Source organism: Malania oleifera, chromosome 9 (assembly GCF_029873635.1).
Source record: "Malania oleifera isolate guangnan ecotype guangnan chromosome 9, ASM2987363v1, whole genome shotgun sequence".
NCBI classification, from domain to species: Eukaryota; Viridiplantae; Streptophyta; class Magnoliopsida; order Santalales; family Ximeniaceae; genus Malania; species Malania oleifera.
The window spans coordinates 83,361,344-83,382,075 of record NC_080425.1 but is presented as its reverse complement, the minus strand read 5'-3'; the positions used below and the strand labels follow the sequence as shown (position 1 = coordinate 83,382,075).

Below are 20,732 nucleotides of genomic sequence, written 5' to 3'. Positions count from 1 at the left end.
CGATGAACTTTCAAATTTATGTAAATTTTAAACTATCAAATTCAATGCACATTATGAATAATTCTAATGATTTGTTGCCCAAAATAGTTTAGCTTGCGAACAATCTTTAGATGGGGCACATCTACGTGCACAAAGTTGAGCAGGACTGCTAAGTGCTGGTTCAAATGAGTAGCAATTTGAACAATAGACCTAGTTTCGTTGCATCAGCTAGTTGGGTCAGTTGGGGAGAGTGGAATTTTTGGATTTTGTAATTTTAAGGTTTTTCAACATTGTGAATTGCATGCTGGTAGTCGAATTAGGTTCTCGCATACTCAAACACACTGGTATCTGCATGATGCGTATTATTATAATTTGTTTGCTTGAATCTATCAAGTTTCAGTACAGGAATTTTTTGGAAAATGTCCAATTTACAAACGGCATGCTGCCGAAATTTCGTTAAATGGAATATGAAGTAAAATGTCAAATTAATTACTGTCCTTTCATGTATTCATTGAAGCTTAGACCTGTCCAAGAACGGTTACTATACATTTATTCCTAATCGTACATATGAGACAAATCAATTGTTATATTTCAATTGATTATTAATCATACTATGTTGACTAATAATCACTTGAACATGTTAATTATTTGTTTCATTTAGGATTAGTAATGTTTTTATTTCAACCATTCTTTGATTGTCCAATGTGGACAGTTCAGGAAGTTGTATTTACATTGTTGTCATCATTCACGCTTTGTCAATTGTCATTATATATTTCGAGCGCGTCTCTACTTATGTTCTCTAAGTGCAAAGTAGGGTGTCGTGACATGACAATTTGTTAATGATGGAAAACTAACAAAATTTTCACTTCCCCCATCTCGTGTACTTGGAGAGCCATGGGGAGATGCTGCCGAAATTTATAACGACTACGATGAAGGAATTTGAGGGATTGATCACAATGTAAATGCAACATTCCTAAATGGGATAACATCCGTACCCTTTAGAGTATGATGGTTGATTATAGGATTCATGATGCATGCATGATAAACATTATGAGAATATAATAAACATCATTTACTTGAACATATTATAAGGTAATTAATAAACATGGATAAGAGTTGGATGAACGCTCGGGGTAGGTTTTTGCCAAAATACGTGAAAGGGGTACATGATTTCATAGAGTTCGCATGTCCTCGTGCAGACAAAGCCAGTAGAATAAGGTGTCCTTGCAAAAAATGCCAAAACATAACATTCAAACACATTAATCCGGTCCATTCACATTTGTTAGACTTTGGAATGGAGAAAATGTACATAAGATGGGTGTTCCATGGTGAAGATTACGCAGTTCAGAGCGATAATGATGACAAGGAAGATGAGGAGGCAAATAAAGTAGGTGGTGATACACGTTCGGAAGGGTTAATCGAAATGTTAGGTAAACTGTAAAGGGGGATTGCAGTGGACACAGGTGATGTCAGTGTGTCGCATATTGGTGATGAAACTACTTCAGCGGGTACCATACCTTGCGATCCTAGTACGTTGAATCAACTCGATAAACCATTTGCTAATCTCATGAGGGATGCACGGGTGCCCCTATATCCAAACTGCAAAAAGTTCTCAAAATTAGAGTTTCTGATAAAGTTACTTCATACAAGGACAATGCATGGGTTATCTCAGAGCGCATTCAGCATGCATTTAAGCCTCATTAAGGTAGCACTGCCTGATGGTGAAACACATCCCAAATCTTTTTATGAGGCGAAGACATACATGCATGAATTGGGTCTCGGTTACACTCTAATACATGCATGTAGGTATGATTGTGCACTCTTTTATGGTGAACATGAAAATGCGAACGAGTGCACAGAATGTGGTGAACCGAGGTATACAACTAATCAGAAGAAGGGTAAAAAGATTCCCAAAAAAGTTTTGCGATATTGTCCATTAATCCCGCGACTACAACAATTGTATATGTGCAAAAAGAGTGCTATAGATATGAGATGACATCAAGAGAAACATCTTCAAGATGGAAATGCCCTTAGCCATCCAGCGGACTCCGAAGCTTGGGCCGAATTTGATAAAATGCATCCGTGGTTTGCTAGTGATCCTTGCAACATCAGACTTGGTCATGCTTCAGATGGGTTCAATCCTTTCGGTAACATGACCAACCCTTATAGCATGTGGCTAGTTGTGATGATGCCATACAATATGCCGCCATGGCAATGTATGAAAGAACCTTTCATTTATATGTCTCTGTTGATTCCCGAACCGAGAGCACCTGGTAATGATATTGATGTTTACCTGCGTCCGTTAATTGACGAGTTGAAAGAATTATAGGAAAAAGGAGTTGAGACATTCGATGTGGAAACCAGGACAGAAGGAGATGAAGAAATTGACTACTTTGGTATGTTGGATGACATTATAGAGCTTAACTATGGAGCAAATAGAGTCGTCCACCTATTCAAGTGTACCTGGTGGGACATCGGCAATAAAAATACTGGGATAAACACCGATGCCTACTTCACCAGTGTCAATTTTAGTAAGACCTGGTATCAAAATGACCCTTTCGTACTTGTGACGCAGGAAGAACAAGTGTTTTACCTTAAAAACACCAAATTGAAGGGTGAATGGCATGTGACCCAAAAGATTCCTCCCCAAAGTTTGTACGCTATTGCAGAAGTTGCAGATAGTGAGATGAGTGCCGGTGAGACTACATTCCAAGAAGATGAGCCATATGTGCACACAGCAGCACAATCTGCTACAGATGTTGTCGAAGAAGGCGCTGATCCTTTACCATTGCATAGGGATGGTGCTAGGGCAAAACACGTAGGGACTTCTGACATTACAAGTGAACCTTCTGTAGACGTTCACTTCATTGACGATGAGGAAACTGATGGGGAAGATGAAATAGGGGTCGAGTACTATATTGAAGAGGAAGACACTTTAGAAAGTGAGGATGATACCGATATTGAAAACGTATAGGGGGTAAGCATGTTATTTTTGTCACTATGCATTTGACATGTGTAAATAACTTAAAAATAGATATATGCTGCATCCATCTAATATTCGTACTTCTTATATTTACTTGTCTATTAATTTGCAGATATGGCACCAGGAGGCCAACGTTGGAGAAATCCTTTCAGGCACATGAGTACATCGCATGAGGATGATCCGACATCCTCCAAACCGGAGAACCCCGTTGGTCCTGATGCGGCGGCACCATTGTCTGAACCATCGGAACCTCAGCCAGACATGGATACCACTTATGCGACTGACACGCAGGGTGAGTTGCCGACCGTCATAAGCAGTGTTGGTATGGATACGATTAATTTCAATTGATTCTTAATTTCCCTAACATCTTGATGGATCTCCTCATGACTTTGCTTAAGACCTCTCAAGCGGCTTTCTAAATGCTCGTCCATGATCTTGGCTTTATATGTAGAAAGATTGCCTTTTAATTTCTGCTCAATGTTAAAACCCCGGATTTTAGTTCAACTACCCTAACACACTGTTATTGTAGGCAACTGAAACATGAGCAAGGACCCATTGACGAATATGACTATGTATGAAATGCACGAATGGAATGCAACCTAAAATAACTATGCTAGAATTCTTGGAAAAACCTCATCACCAAGTGAAAACTCCTAAATCAAACCAACTCTGGATATACAATCCTTTCAATTTAAGAACTTGCAGACACATTTATTTTCCTCTAAAAGTTGACCTTATCTGCTGAGCATTCAATTCAGCTTCTGACATATCTTTCCTCAATAGCCCTACCTTTTCTTATAGCAATATTGTTTCTTTTAACCTCCATTTCTGTTGAGGCAATGCTTGACAATAAAAAGTCTTCTCTGAAGAGTGGAAATTTCTTAATGGCACAAAGATTGGAGATTCACTTAATGCACAAACTTGACCAGATTGCCCCTCAATTCCTTCCTCATCAATCACTTCAATTCTTTCAATTTCACTACATTTTTTATGACTTTAGTGGACTCCAAAATACTATTGAACCTCTTCATTGTATACTATTACTAAGTTATCCATAGGGTGATTTGGGTCTTTCCAAAATTTTGACCAAGTAGTGTGCATGTCTAAAATGGATGTAAGATGTAGGAAACAACACAAAGGAAATTAAAAATATATACAAAAGACTAGACTAAATTATGTGGACAAGGATGATGCTCCTATCCCAACCCCAGGTGGATTAATCACTTAAGGTTTTCACCAGGGTTCTATCTTAAGGGAGGGAAATTATTGTTTAAGCACGTGTAGTTCAAGCTCTAATCCTTATTGGCAAAAGGTTCCCAGCATGTCCCCTATCCTCACCCAATAGGCTTGGACAAAGTGCAAACTGAATAGAGTGGTTCACGCGCCCCCAAAGAACTTGTCTCATGAGAGCTAACAGTACTACACCCCTATCTAATCCTAGAAGATAAAGCCCGAGTAGGATGCTTGTAAAAGTGTGTGTGCTCACATATTCAAACTATCCTTCTAAACCCCACATGTCATCCATCTTTACACATGCTAATCCAAACACATATACAGTTAAATATTTACAATTATACAAACAATATTCACAAAACATCATTGAGTAATTAAAAGACTCATAAAATTCACATTTTGGATAATTCCTAATTATTTGATGGCTCGACTCTCTAACGTCTGCAACGGATTCGCCAAGTTGTTGTGAAAATTTGTCAAAATTTTAGTTCAATCGGACGATAAATTACCGTCCGATCATCTAGATCAAACTAACTAAGTAGGTACCTCCAATCGTGAAGTTTCAATAAATAATTTTCTTCTCTCCCGGACTCTTTCTTAGCTATCTCTGGGATGCACGAAGGTCTTTTTTTTTTCTCCTTTCCCATCTTCTCTCCAGAAGCCCTAATTTATAGGCTTGGATACATTGATCATGACATTTAAATTCAGTCATCCAACTACCTATTTATTATCAATCTCCCAATAGTCAATCACCTTTTTATTGCTAATCTTCCAACATCCCATTTAATTTTAACAGCCAATCACCTTTTTGTTTGTATTTATTTCTGTTATACTATATTTCTATTTCTTTTTTTTTGTATTTTTCTATTGTATTTCCCCTTTTTGTATTTTTTTTTCTCTGCTGTATTTGTATTTCAATTTTTTTGTATTTTTCTTTGTTGTATCTCTTTTTTATTATATTTCTCTGCTGTCAGTGTAATAAAAATAATAAAAGAAATTCCTTTTGTTATAATTTGCCCCATAACAAAATGGGGTGTCACATAATTGCTCATTTGCTTTTAAGGTTTGAACTTGAGAACAATTCTTACATGCAAAAAGTCTCAAGGTCAAGGGCAGTAAAAAATTTATTATATTAAGTTTAATAGGGATAAAATAAATTGAGTTTAGAGACTATTCAACCTAAAGATTTAAGTCACGAGCAAGGTACAAAAAGTTAATTTTATAAATTAACTCATAATTGCCTCATGTGACCTAGCCCATGGAAAGAGGATAGACAAGACATATCTCTATCTTTTTTATCTAGCAACAAGATCTAATTATCCTCATAAAGAAAAGAAGTTTGATTAATTAAAAAACATTTAAGATTCAAATTATAGACTTTAGCTCAAAATTTTGATATCATTCAGTATATTTTTGTAAAATTGAGGATTGTATTAACACAAAATTTTAAATTGTTGGCTAGGAAAGACTCAAAAATCAAATTATTTATATCAACAAATGGAAAGATTTAAAAAAAAAAAAAACTACATAGATATTCATAATAAACCCAAAGTTTGAAAATGCATACACTGATAATACCAAACAAGAAAAATTAACCAAAGAATATATCAATGTGTATCGCTATTATACATCAACCTACTAATAAAAAGGGTTAGGAATTATGTTCAATTTCCAACTTCAAAACTTTCAATACACAAAATTTTAAAAATAAAATAAAGACCCCCGATTTATATGATGATAGGTTTTACAAGGTATGGTAGGAACTTGAAAAATATTAGGAGAAAAAAAAAAGGAAAATGTTGAAGAAATCAAACTTTTCCTGTTTGATTATTGAGAAAAGTGACGATAAAGAGAATAAAATATAGAATAAGTCGATCAATGAACAAAAATCCAATTTTATAGATAACTAATTTTAAATTTGTCTTAATTTTTATTCATATTATAGCAAATTTGATATAGGGAAAAAATGGCATGTAAAATAACTTTTTTTGTGTTTTTTTTTTTTTCAAATAAAATATTTGATCGAAATAGTATCTGATACATAAAGCATGAATAAAATGAATTCATAGTGTGTTTCTCCTATTCATCTGCCCGTTTTAATTCACAATCAAAATCAAAATCAAAATAAAAATGTCAGAGTCTAGCAATTTTTTAATGTCTGTAAAAGTCACTAGGAAGTGAAAATATAGGTGATGTAGATTTAAAATGATACTAAAAACAGGAAAGGGGGAGGAGGAGGGGGGCAGAAAAGAAAAGAAAAGAAAAGAAAAGAAAATGTAAGAAGTAGCAAGTGAAAATATGCACGTAAGGTAGAGTAATAATTAATCAAGTAGACATGTAAAAAAAAACTTTTTGGGAATTAATCAACATGTCCGTTGAATTTAATCAGTGGATCAATCATGTGACTTACATGTAGAAAGCAAGAGTGAGGGGCAGGGCAGGGGACTACCACCCATGTTGTAAAAACACATATGCAAATCAACTTATCATCATCATCACTCCCCTCTTTCTTTTTTTGTGTCTAGAGGATTTAATCATGCCCTCTTTTTTACGTGCTTGCAAGCTTTTGCAATTTGCTTTTCAAGAGAAGGGAAAGGCAGTGTAGCTAGTTTGATTAAGTGAAAGTTTTGGAACAGGGGAAAAGAGAGTTTTTCTTTTATATATATATATATATATATATATATATATATATATAGATGTGAAAAGGTTTGGGATTACAGTGGAGGAGAGCAGAGATTTTTCTTGGGCGGGGAAGAGAACAAAGGAAAAGACAGAAAGTGCAACGTCAGATGGATGGAGTGAGCCATAGGGTTCCTTGGGCTCTGGTTTTTCATTTTTGGTCACTGTTCTTTGAGTACTGATGCAGGTCTCAATTCCAAAGGTACCCCCCCCCCCCCCCCTCTGTCTCTCTCTCTCTCTCTCTCTCTCTCTCTCTCTCTGTTTGTGTGTTTTCTTATCTGGGTCTAGTTTTTTTTTTTTTGTTCATATTCGTGTGGCTGTTGTTGGATTTTCTAGGATTAAGTCCAAGCATGTTTTTTGAAAGATGAAGAAGAAAGGTGGCTGCTGGAGGCGCTGCTTCAGTTCCAGTTAATCTCTCTCTCTCTCTCTCTCTCTCTCTCTCTCTCTCTCTCTCTCTCTCTCTCTCTCTCTCTCTGTGTGTATGTTGGGTTTTCAAAAAATGAAACTTGTCTCTTAGGTTGAGGCCAAGAGATTAAAGAAGAAGGCATCAAGGAGGGGTTGCAGACTTGAAAGCTAAGCTGAAGATTTTGGGATTTACTCTCAGCCGCTCTAGCTACTCACATAATTGATTCTCTCTTTCCTTTTCTTGTTTTAGCTTTCTCTAGGTTTATTAGATTTGTCTTTAGATCTGAAAAAGATAGACTACTCTTTCACAACTCACAAATTAATCAAAGTCAAGATCTATGGCTAGCTAGCTCGCATCATGATGCAACAACCCACGGATTAAACTCTGGAATTAATGATTAATGCCCAATCACTCCCAGACCTGCTGCTGAATTTACATATACCATCGCGTTGGGGAAGATGATGAAAGGCTTCATGTATCAAGCACCACCACCAGTGGCCGAAGAGAACATGTCCAATTTAACTTCTGCTTCCGGCGAGGCCAGTGTCAGCTCCTCCAGCAACAGAACCGAACAGTACTTCACCACTCCACTACCAAATAACAATCAAACACAGCCGTCCGTGAAGAAAAAGAGAAACCTCCCAGGAAACCCAGGTCAAATTAATTACTAAACTAAAATTCCCATCTGGGTTTCGTTTTCCATCTGAAATTTTCCATCATTTTTTTTTTAAAATTTTTCTTGAATTTTCTGAGTGATTCCTATCTGGGTTTTGTGTTTTGAATCAGACCCAGATGCCGAAGTGATAGCTTTGTCGCCGAAGACGCTGATGGCGACGAACAGATTTGTGTGCGAGATTTGCAACAAGGGGTTTCAGAGGGACCAGAACCTGCAACTGCACAGGAGAGGGCACAATCTGCCCTGGAAGCTGAAGCAAAGAACGAGCAAGGAGGTGAGGAAGAAGGTGTATGTGTGTCCGGAGGCGAGCTGCGTGCACCATGACCCGTCCAGGGCGCTGGGGGACCTCACAGGAATCAAGAAGCACTTTTGCAGAAAGCATGGTGAGAAGAAATGGAAATGCGAAAAGTGCTCTAAGCGGTATGCGGTTCAATCTGATTGGAAAGCTCATTCCAAAACTTGTGGCACCAGAGAGTACAGATGTGATTGTGGAACCCTTTTCTCTAGGTAACCCCCGATTCCAATTCCAACCCAATCATTTAGACTCCAACAAGCATTAATTTCAACCTTACCACACACACACACACACACACAAATAAATATTATATATTCACAGTTTCACACACAGCACATCACTACATGTGTCCCAGAATGTTGATGAACTAGCTGCTCATAAGTTAACTCACATTTCCTTAGTCAATTATTCGAGAGATCAGTGAGAGAGAGAGAGAGATCGATCTCGGGGCAGCCTGGGCAGGTATTCAATTAATATGGAATTTTAAATGAAATGGGTGTATGATATGGACTATACATATGTCAGTAGCTAGCCCCCATATGATGAGAATTGAAATATATTTATTGATTGTCTTAAGTTGATTGATCAGAAGATGATGGATGTGGTTTGGTTTTGTTGTGTTGTGTCTTGTTGGTGTTTGGTTTTTTCAGGAGGGACAGCTTCATCACTCACAGAGCCTTCTGTGATGCTTTAGCTGAGGAAAGTGCAAGGGCAATTAACAACACCACCGCCACAACCGCCGCCAACCCACTGCTCCTCACCTCACACTCTCACCCTCACTTGCAGCAACCACCCACTTCACCCTCACTCTCTCACCTCAATCTCCCTCCCCAGCAATTCACCGCCGCTGCCACCGCCCACGACCTCCACCATGCAGCGGTCCTCTCCCTCAAAAAAGAGCCCCACAGCTTCCGACCCGAGATCCCCCCATGGCTCGCCCCGCCCCCGATCCTCTGCGGAGGTGGCGGCAATGGCAACGGCCTCTCCTCCTCTTCCTCCTCCTCTATCTTCTCCCCCAGACTAGACCAATTGGACCCAAACCCAAACCCTAACCCTAACCATCCGTTCCACCCACCACCACCGCCGTCCGCTCACATGTCAGCCACTGCACTGCTGCAGAAAGCAGCTCAGATGGGTGCAACCATGAGCAGCAAAGCCTGCGCTCCTTCTTCACCGGCTGGGATGGTTGGGCCCCACCAGCTGGCTCACGTGTCTTCTGTTACAACTGGGTTCGGCCTGAACTTGTCCTCACGTGATCATAGTTTGGCTCCATTCGCGAATAAAGCTGTTTCTGCTTCAGCTGGCGGTACTAATGGTAGCACTGTCAATGATGGACCTAATTGTAATACCACTGCAAGTCTTAATACCACTTCAAGTGCTGCAACTGCTGCTTCTCATCTTCTTCTTCAAGACATGGTGATGAGCTCGTTGTCTTCCTCATCTGGGTTTGACGGGTCTTCATTCGAGGATGCTTTGAACTTTGGCGGTGGTGGAGGCGGAAGTGGCGGCGGCGGTGGCGGTGGTGGGGGGAATGATGGGTTGACGAGAGATTTCTTGGGGCTGAGAGCTTTCTCCCATAGCGACATTCTCAACATGGCTGCTCTTGGTAATTGCATGAACAGTAACACTGCTCGTGATCAACACCAGAACCCCACTACCCAAAAGCCGTGGCAAGGTTAGCTAGCTACCTTCTTCTTCTTCTTCTTTTCTTTATTTTTTTTCAAATTTTAAATTTTCTCCTTTTTAGTTTTGAATCTTCCCAAAGGGTTGATTTTAATTTCTTTCTTTCTTTTTTTCTTTTTTGACCTCTCTCTTGTTTACTTTAAATTAAATGTTAGTAATTCATCAACTACATATGCATCATGCATGCATATACGCCTCCATATATTAATATATATATATATATATATATATAAAAAATAAAAAACTCAAATATCAATTATTCTGCGGAGATATTGATACAGACTCAGTAGTACTCTTTCTGTTCTTTGTTCTTTGAAGAGATTTGATGCAAGGAATACAATTGGAAGCAACTTCGAGGAAGAATTACTTCCATTATTAGTTGATGATGATGATGATCGATATCACACATGCTAATTAATTTTGCAATATAATTATTAGCCGTACTGTGGCATATATGAGTAGTTTTGAAATTTTGGTGCTTGATCAACAAGATCTAAGCCGCTCGGTAGGTCGACTGCATTATCATGCATCGAACAGTGTTGACCCCCATGATTGAAACCCAACAAAGAAAATTGCAATCATGATTCATGTGCGCGCGTACACACACATATACATTGAGGATGATTGGATGATACGTTCAGCTAAGTCAAATGATTCATGCAATGCAAGTATGTTGCTCCAAATCCAGGTGTCTATAGGTAAAGCATCTCCGTCTTTAAGCTTCCAAATTCCTATTAAACAAATTCCTACTGGAGGTTTTTCAAGTTTGAATCCTTAAGAAAAGATAGGAAGTTAGAGATTTCGGGTTTGAATCTTTGAGAGAAAAAATGTATAAAAAGTTGGGATTAGGATGCTCGTTTTAACTATAACTTAAACCTAATGAACCTTCAATAGACTCTTCAATTTATTTTATTTTTTAAAAAAGACATTCAATGGAGAAAAAACAAATTTTATCAGCCTCATGCATGCATATATCTTATAGCCAAATTAATAAGTAATTAATTATGTAAAATGTTGCCTCCAAAAGCCTTTTTTTTTAATTGAACTATTTAACAATAATTTTATTAAAATAGTTTATCGAAGATTTCACTGAGTGGAAAAGAAGCATTTTTTTTTTAGAACCATTCTGTCTCTGTATTCTTTTTTTAAAACATCGTAATTAAATTGATCACCTATTTAATTATGGGAACATGTAACCTAATATAATAATTAATTAAAATTAATGTGGTCATTTATTTTTGGGTAGGGGGTGGGGGAGGAGCTTTCCATTGTAGGCCAAACGCAGGATATAGACTCAAATTAAGTTCAATCATTGTGGTTGATCATTGGTGGGGTGTGGCCCACATGCATATGTCTTCAATCCCTAAGACCCAATACTGAAATTTGAAATTAATCATCCATTTAATGATTATTATGGGTTAATGATTAATATTAATTATTAGTTTATAATCTAGCTAGCTAGCCAGCTTTTGGTTTCAGTTTTTTTTTTTTTTAAAAAGGCAATTGAATTTTACCAATCCCAAAAAAAAAACAAAATAAATAAAGAAAGCACATGCATGATCTCTCCCTTTCTTAATTTGTGTGTACGTCTGAAATTTAAAAGTTTGGGAGGTAGCTAGCTTTGAATATCCGAAAATATGCATGTTGTATAATGTGTACAAAAAGCATTGGATTCTGATCTAAAGAGAAATAAGGTAAAGTTTTCTTTTAGAAAAACACTTATTATATCTTCAATTCACACACACACACATATATATATATATATAGCTAGCTAGCTGTGAATTTACGAGAGAGAGAGAGAGAGAGAGAGAGAGAGAGAGAGAGAGAGAGAGGACGGGGAGGAAGAAAGAGGGAGATGCTTTTTGACAGCTGAGGTGGGTGCAAGTGGGATTCAATCCCGAGGAAGGATCAGCAGGGGGGCTGGATACTCTTCAGCTCTGGATCACTCATTGCTCTATATTACTCTCTATGTCTCTTGCTAGAGGAAAGGCCCTCTCTCTCTCTCTCTCTCTCTCTCTCTCTCTCTCTCTCTCTCTCTCTCTCTCTCTCTCTCTCTCTCTCTCTCTCTCTCTCTCTCTCTCTCTCTATATATATATATATATATATATGTATGTATATCCTGCTAGGGGCAAGGCTCTCTCTCTATCTCTTGCTAGAGACAAGGCTCTCTCTCTCTCTCTCTGTAGGAGAGAGTAAATTTTGCTTGTAAAATTATCTCATATGAGAAAATTGAGTGAATGATGAATAGGTTAAGGGATTCCAGTCTCGATGATTTAAGTTTTTTTATATATAAATTCAGAAGTCCAATTTCGAGGAGCCCTTTTGGCCTATCCAAACAACATTAAATCAAAAAATAAAAATATTATCGTCTGTCCATTCACGAATATATTTCGAATAATCAATGCTTTATGTTTTAGTCTCGAATAATCAATGCTTTATGTTTTAGTCTTGAGTAGGTGTTTAGTTATCATGTACATTTACGCATACATGTTGAGTACTAACCAAAAGGATATGCTAAAGAAGGACCGGTAGAATTGAAGAAAAATACATTTTAATTTGGTTCTTGTATAACGTTTAAGTAATTTAGGTTACTCTGATCTAAAACCATTCACATAACCATTTGTTTTTACAATTAATCAAACAAACTCCCAATAATTTTCAATCTCATATTCTAAAAAAGCTGCATTAGCATTTATATCTGGAACTTTGAATCGTTTATGTGATCTTGGAAAAACTCAAACTGTGATTTATCTTAAATTGGAATTGTTTTTTTTTTTTTTATCTCCCTTAGTGATATGAAAATGTGGGACAAAATTTAGGGCTTGCAAATTGGAGCTTATACATTTCTTTGTGAGATTTGTGTATTGTAGCATTTTAGATTTCAAAAATGGTTAATTATTATTATATTTTACTCAATTGTTTGGCTGTAGGGAAGATAATTAATTAGGAATATCAATTTTAATAGATTATGTAGTTATAAATATTTATTATGCGGAACATAAGTGATGATAATCATTTTAGTAACAATTTTCTTTAGAGAGGACATACGTTTCGAGTATGACCAGCAATTATATTGATTGTTGCTAAATGATATATTTTGTAAATATAAGTTTATGTGGCCACGGAAAATTATTAGATGAATATGACAATTATACATGCCAAACTATTACATTTTTCACAAATATTATAATCTTTAGGGACTAAAATAATCACTAAAAAAGTTTTTAACTTATTCATGCAAACAATGTCAGCAAAAACATTATCGTGATTCTTGTGGCTCAGGTCACTCGTGTGTCTCACATTAATAGTTAGGAATACTGTGGCTTATAATTAGTTGAAAATTAATGTTAATGATATATTTTTTACAAGTAGAATTACAAAATTTACGAGTTAAAATGAACAATATCACCTTCTAAGTGGTTTAAGAAATGCAATTAAACCATCATGGTAATGAGGAGATTGAGAACCCAAATATTTAGTGAGGAAGAAAATATTATTTAAGCAATATTGCAGTAAGATTATTAACGACTTTACCATATGGATCTATTTCTCGATCTATAAATAAGATAGTTTTTAATATTTTAAATACTTTGAATATATAGATGATTATCTTATTTCTTATGTCTAGGAAAAGGGGGAAAACTGCAACAAAAATAACAAGTTGAACCTAAAACACAAATATTTAATTTTCAAACTAGACAAAAGAAAAAAGAAAAGAAAAAGAAAATGTGGGTTGGTGGGAAATTAAAGTTAAATAAAATAGCAATTTTTTAAAAGTTCATTTTTTTTTAATAAATGGTTGATTTATGCTAAAGAATTACTATTTATTTTTATATTTTTGGCAAACAAGGGACAATAACAACAAAAGAACAGTAATAGCGCGCCCAGGATTATACCTAGAAGTAATCCAAAGATAAAAGGTAAAAATAATATGAAAAACAAATTAATAAATTAAACAACTTGCTATATATATATATATATATATATATATAGAGAGAGAGAGAGAGAGAGAGAGAGAGAGAGAGAGACTTTGAATTTGTTTGGTTTGTGGGATAGAAGCAAAATTAAATAAAATTTTAAGCCAAGAAAGTAGTAGAAATTGATTCATCATTATTAGAGACTTAATTATATATAAAATAAATTAAAATCTTCAGACCAACAAGCCATTAAAAGTTTTAAAAAATTGACATAATTTGGGAAAATTTTTATGTGTTTATGTGTGTGTGTTTGTGTGCGTGAGAGAGAGAGAGAGAGAGAGAGAGAGTATGGGGAGCAGAAGATGTTATCAAGTGAAGTATGATTGGCCTATCGTCAAATAAAGTAGCCCTGAAACACTTTATAAAAAGATATATATGTATATATATATATATATATATATACACGTAAATTAATAAATTAACTAATCTTGAAGTTAGTATTTAATTAAGTATTATATATATATATATATATAATGTAATTAATATAATACTTAATTAAATACTAACTTCAAGATTAGTTAATTAATTAATTTACGTGTATATATATATATATATATATATATATATGTTAGGTCAATATAGATGCATGCATGTATATGGCGGACATCGAAAGTGGAGACACATGCATGCATGCTCCCCACCCTTCCCCCTTTTAATTATTAATTAATTAATTTATCCCTTTTTGTTTATTTCATCAATTAATTAATTATTAAGGAAAAATTAATTAAAAAGTTTCAATAGTAAGATATTCCTACCTCTGAGACCACACTTCCCTAGAGAGAGCTAGAGATTAGAAATATTTATATATATGATTAATTAATCATAATTCATTAAAATCAAAATACGCACACAATATAAAGAATTCTCTCTCCACTGCTAAAAACTGTAGGAGAGAATATATGGTCTGTGTGTGTGTGTGTGTACAGAGAGAGAGAGAGAGAGAGAGAGAGAGAGAGAGAGAGAGGCATGCTTGTCATTTGAATTATTTATGGGGTGGGCGTGGGGAAGGGTGAGGACAGACTAGTGCAGGGTTATCACAGAAAGGGAAAGGGTGGTGGGGGAACTGCACTGATGGGTGGAGAGGAGCACTCAGCCACTGGTTGTGGCTGAAACTCAGTGAGGATAAATTGCCAAATCAGTAATTTCAATCTGAAAATAAATTACAGAGGAATAAAATCTCTCTCACGGCTCACTGGCTAATCTCTCTCACACACCACATTGCTCACATTTACTCACACACAACTCAGCTATTTATAGTAATTATAGAAATCAAATAATCAACAATGGTGGGTGCAAATCTTTAATAGAGGTGGGCTGGTAGGTGGAGTAGGTTGCCTGCAAATCTCCAATGTCCACAACGGTGGGCTGCCGGTCTTCAATGGAGGTGGGCTGCCGGTCTTCAAGTTTAATCTTCAACATCCCCCCTTAAACTTGACTCTCCTAATTTTGTCATTCCGAGCATTGTCTTCAGTCTTGCAAAAATATCATGTCTGAGTGGTTTTGTGAAAATGTCAGCAATCTGATCATACGTTCTGCAAGATATCAATTTTATTTCTTTCTTCCTGTAACCCTTGGCGACATGTTTTGCTTTGTATCTCTGGACTTCTCTTTGAGTGTTCTTCTTGGTCTTGTAGACCCATTTTACACCAATAGTTTTGTGGCTCTTCGGAAGATTTGTCAACTCCCAAGTCTTGTTCTTCTTGATGGATTGAATCTTCTTATCCATCATTTTTCTCCATTTGTTTTCTTCGTTAGCTTTCTCAAAGCTATTTGGGTCGCTAGTTAGCAACAGGCAGTTTAGAGCAATATATTCTTCCATTGGTTCTGTATTTTCATACAGATCGGCTAGATTTCGAGCTCCTCTAGGTCTCATGTCTGAGATTTCATGCTCTATTGGTGATGGAGCTTCATTTGTCTGTGGTGAACCATGTGGAGGTGTCTGCAGCTCAGGAATTTGTGGCTCGATAACCACTTCTTTTGTCTGTGTAGGTTCTTCTACTTCAAGTGTCAATTCCGCATCTTTGGAACATTCAACCTGGTCCCATTTCCAGGATTCATTTTCTTCAAAGATGACATCCCGGCTATGAAAGACTTTCTTGTTGATGGGATTGTAGAGTCGATATCCCATGGTGCTATCACCGTATCCTACAAGGATACACTTCTCTCCTTTATCATCCAGCTTTGTCCTTCTTGCTTCTGGGATCTTGGCGTAGGCTATGGAGCCAAACACCCTAAGATGACTCACACTGGGCTTGTGAGTACTCCAGGCTTCATATGGTGTCTTTGTATCAAGACTCTTCGTCGGACACCTATTGAGCAGATAGACTGCACATAACACTGCTTCTGCCCAAAAACTCTTGGGCACATTTTTATCCTTTAACATGCTTCTAGCCATGTTGAGGATTGTGCGGTTCTTCCTTTCGGCTACACCATTCAACTGGGGAGTGTATGATGGTGTGAACTGTTTCTGAATTCCTTGTTGTCTAAGGAATTCCAGGAAAGCTTCGTCTTTGTACTCTCCTCCTTGGTCTGACCGGAGTGACTTGATGCGGAAGCCACTTTGTTTCTCCACAAGAGTTTTGAACTCTTTGAACTTATCGAATACCTCTGACTTCCTTTTCAAGAAGTAGACCCAGGTCTTCCTGCTGTAGTCGTCGATGAAGGTGAGGAAGTATCGATTCTGTCCATTCGAAAATGGTCTTAATGGACCACACACATCTGTGTGTATTAGCTGGAGCGGCATGGTTGATCTCCAGTCGGCTTGCTTTCCAAAGCTGTTTCTATGTTGCTTGCTTAAAATACAGCTTTCACATATTACATTTGGATGATGAATATTGGGTAAGCCCTTCACCATCTTCTTGCTTCCCAATTGTTTCAAACTTTCAAAGTTTAGATGCCCATACCTTAGATGCCATAGCCAGTCTTTGTCTTTGATGATAGCGCTCAAACACCTTGGCGTATCATGTTGGATGGCGAGCGGAAACATTCGATTCTTTGCCATTTGAACTCGAGTAACAAGCTTTCCTCGAGCATCTATTATCACCATCTGCTTATCACTGAGGCTAATTCGATAGCCTCTCTCCACGAGCTGTCCGAGACTTAGTATATTAGTCTTCATGGCTGGCACATAGTAGACGTTGGAGATGTAAGCATGATCTCCGGACTTTTGTTTGATCAAAACATCTCCTCTCCCTTGGACTGAGATTTTTGAATCATCTCCGAAAGAGATCTCCCCTTGAACTTTCTCATCAAGTTCAAAAAATAGGTTCTTTCTGCCAGTCATATGATTGCTGGCTCCAGAATCAAGGTACCAAACACTCTGGTCCTGAGGAGTTGCATTGTGTGCCATCAGCATCAATGACTCTCCATTTGCATGATCTGTTTCGGCAAGGTTGGCCTCCTCGCTAACCTTTTCTTGTTGTCGTCCCCAACACTCATTACTATAGTGCCCATACTTATGACAATTATAGCATTGAATGTTTCTTTTATCTTCATTCAAACGATTTTTGTATCCTCCCCTTCTTCCTTGTCCTCTGCCTCGTGGGATATAGTTCTGTTGATTTCGTCCTCCTCTAGTGGGACCTCTTCTGCCTCTGCCACCTTCTCTGGAATTAAAATTTCCAGAATTTCTTCCACGAGATCCTCGGTCTCGTCCTCTTCCTTGCTGTGACGTCCCCCCTTTGTCGTATCTATCTGTAGTGAGGGACAACTTCGTTTGGAGAGCTTGCTCCAGTGCTTTATCATCACTTCTTCTATTGACTTTTTGCTCATGGGCTTGGAGTGAGCCCACAAGTTCTTCTACAGACATTGTTTCCAAGTCTTTTGTTTCTTCTAGGGTCACAGCTATATAATCATATTTTGGATCTAAAGATCGCAAAATTTTTTCACAAATTCTCTCGTCATTGAGAATTTCTCCATTTCTTCTTAATTGATTTGATACTACCATTACTCGTGTATAGTAGTCTGAAATGGATTCAGTAGACTTCATTTTGAGAGATTCGAACTCACCTCGCAATGTCTGAAGACGAATCTTTTTTACTTTATCTGCACCCTTGTGTGTTCGATGGAGAGAGTCCCAGACTTCTTTAGATGTCTTCGCGGAGGCAATGATTTCGAACGTGGCCTCATCAAGGCCTTGGTAGATTATGGATTTTGCCTTGCAATCTTTCTTTCGATCGACTCGCAAGGTCGTTCTTTGAGCTTCGGGCATAGCTGCTTCGGCTTCTTTTGATGGGCTTTCTCTGTACCCATCTTCAACGATATCCATGACATCCTGAGAACCTAGAAGGGCTCTCATTTGAATCGACCAGTTGTCATAATTCTCTCGGGTCAATTTTGGAATGACCGATTGGATAGTACCGTTAGCCATCGAATTCAATATATAAAAAAACAGAGAAATGGGGGCTGATTTTGGTAAATCTAATGCCACCAATAAATTCAGAAGATTGAAAAACCTTAGGAACCGGTTTTGGTTTGCAAAGAACCGGTCTAAAAATCACCGAACCGGCTATAGGAAAATTCGGGTGAATTTTTGAACTAACCGGTTTAACTTAACGGCCTTTAAACGGCGTTAACCCCTCCGTTAGGCCACGTGGCGCTTTCTGGGTGCGCCGCGTGTCGGCGCTTGGGAGCGGGTCGGAGGCGGGTCGGGTCTCGTTCACGGATCCGGGTTGCGGGTTTGGCACGCGGGTCGCTGACCGGGTCGCGGGTCGTAGATCCGGGTCGCGGGTCGCTTTGCGGGTAGGATCTCGCCAATCGGGCGAGGAAGACGCGTGCAGGCGCGTGTCGCCGTCGCCGGAGTCTGCCGGGGCGTGGGAAGAACGGTGCTTACGTGGGAGGCGCGTGGGGGCGCGTGGAGGCTCTCCCGGTGTCCGTTTGAGACGTGATTTTCACTGTTGGAATCGTCTCGAGCTGAATTGTACAATGGTAGGCTCAATTTGATATTTGGAGCAACTTCAAAACTGAGAAGAAACTTGAATTTCTTCTCTGTTCACCTCTGTTTGGTGAATTCCGGCGTACCTGGACGCTCTGATACCACTGATGGGTGGAGAGGAGCACTCAGCCACTGGTTGTGGCTGAAACTCAGTGAGGATAAATTGCCAAATCAGTAATTTCAATCTGAAAATAAATTACAGAGGAATAAAATCTCTCTCACGGCTCACTGGCTAATCTCTCTCACACACCACATTGCTCACATTTACTCACACACAACTCAGCTATTTATAGTAATTATAGAAATCAAATAATCAACAATGGTGGGTGCAAATCTTTAATAGAGGTGGGCTGGTAGGTGGAGTAGGTTGCCTGCAAATCTCCAATGTCCACAACGGTGGGCTGCCGGTCTTCAATGGAGGTGGGCTGCCGGTCTTCAAGTTTAATCTTCAACATGCACGCTGTCCAAACACTCCTCCCCACCCCCAGCTACATACATACATATTCTGTATCTGCTTTTTGTCCGATGGAATATTATTTATTCATTTTATAAAAAAACAATAACAAGAAGGAGGAGGAGGAGGAGGAGGAGGAGGAGGAGGAGAAGGAGAAGGGCATCTCTATAGCTACATTAGAGCTATAGTTTTAAAAGGCTGATATTGGTTAAGAGGCTGGCTGCTGTGGCTACCGTGGAAAGTGTGAAATAGTGAGTGTCGTAGTCTGTGTTTTCAAGTGTGTGTGTGTGTGTGTATATATATACTGCCTATGAGAATTCTCATATATATCAATGAGTGAAAGGGTTTATTGTTTTGTTGCTTTAGATGATGATGATGATGTTGGCATATGGACAGAGAAACCAGTTGACTTGTCGTGGTTAAAAGCTGCACCATAAAGATATATGTGTCTATATACATATTAATAAATCATATATATATATGTGCTGCAGACTGCAGCCTGCCATGCATGGCATGCCCTATATATGTACCTCCATCCTTTATTTCGATCTGTGTATCATTTCTCCATCTTAATAATGCCACCTTTTTTTTATTTGACTCTTTCTCTCTCTCTCTCTCTCTCTCTCTATTGAAATCAACTTGAAGAAAAGTTATAGAGCAATCTAGATCATCAAGTGGCTGTTAATGACAATGAAAAGTCAGGAAAACAAGTTTCAATTACAGAGCAGGGCCTGCAAAATGGAGATGATGTACATGTGCAGGGGGTGTGTCTGCTGCACAGGGCTTCATGGAAGGAAGAATGCCTTATAGGGTTTGAATTCATTTGACCATTTGGTATCGTCTCCCCCAATGATTACTTTTGATGACCCAAAGATTTGCACAAGAAGGGGTGAGAAGTTTCATGCCAAACATCAAAATTCGAGATATTCATATTATAAGTTTTGGAGGGATTGTCAAAGAGATGTGGACTAGAAGATGCATTGCTTTTTCTTGGTATAGTTTAAGCCTAATTATTAAAAATTTGAAAAAAATTAAGATCAATTGAGACTTCATGCTAAAGGTTTATATTCAATTTTTGACTTTTGAAAAAAGATATGGGATAGAGATAATTCTATGAAACATGTACACCACAAGATCAATAATGTACATTAAACTTTGAGAGGGGTTGATTAGAAAAGGAATATGAAATGAGAGACGGTATTGTGAAAAATGTGTTGTTGCAAGACTATGAATGCACACATAATAATTTAAAATAGAAACAAAAGAAAACATTCAAGAAAAAATATAATGATTAATATGGTTTGACAATATGGCAGTACTCCTGAAGACAACTCAAATTTAGCACAGGAATTATCTTAGTCAGATTTATCATTTGAAGATCCCAATCAAATAAGTTCTTCTAAGGTGCATTTTGTGTAGGGAAAGAGATGGAAA

At 37.7% G+C, this 20,732-nt stretch overlaps 1 protein-coding gene across 4 annotated transcripts; it reads left to right on the top strand.

Moving 5' to 3' along the window:
* Nucleotides 1-6,897: 6,897 nt before the first annotated feature.
* Nucleotides 6,898-19,895, top strand: LOC131164929 (protein indeterminate-domain 7). 4 transcript variants are annotated; one of them, XM_058122488.1, is made up of 6 exons: nt 6,898-7,076; nt 7,211-7,281; nt 7,699-7,934; nt 8,067-8,463; nt 8,902-9,926; nt 19,665-19,895. In XM_058122488.1, exons 3-6 carry the CDS (start codon nt 7,739-7,741, stop codon nt 19,733-19,735), a joined length of 1,689 nt encoding a protein of 562 aa, XP_057978471.1. In that variant the 5' UTR covers nt 6,898-7,076; nt 7,211-7,281; nt 7,699-7,738; the 3' UTR covers nt 19,736-19,895. The 4 variants fall into 4 exon arrangements, with proteins under 4 accessions (XP_057978471.1, XP_057978469.1, XP_057978472.1 ...); XM_058122486.1 differs by having other exon boundaries at nt 6,917-7,076; nt 7,392-7,934; XM_058122489.1 differs by lacking the exon at nt 19,665-19,895 and adding an exon at nt 10,253-10,317 and having other exon boundaries at nt 6,925-7,281; nt 7,392-7,934.
* Nucleotides 19,896-20,732: the final 837 nt, after the last annotated feature.

Coding starts and splice junctions, on each gene's coding strand:
- LOC131164929 (XM_058122488.1), top strand. CDS start 7,739: ATGATGAAAGGCTTCATGTATCAAGCACCACCACCAGTGGCCGAAGAG. Junction 7,935..8,066: donor AAACCTCCCAGGAAACCCAG/GTCAAATTAATT, acceptor GTTTTGAATCAG/ACCCAGATGCCGAAGTGATA. Junction 9,927..19,664: donor TACCCAAAAGCCGTGGCAAG/GTTAGCTAGCTA, acceptor TTGTTGCTTTAG/ATGATGATGATGATGTTGGC.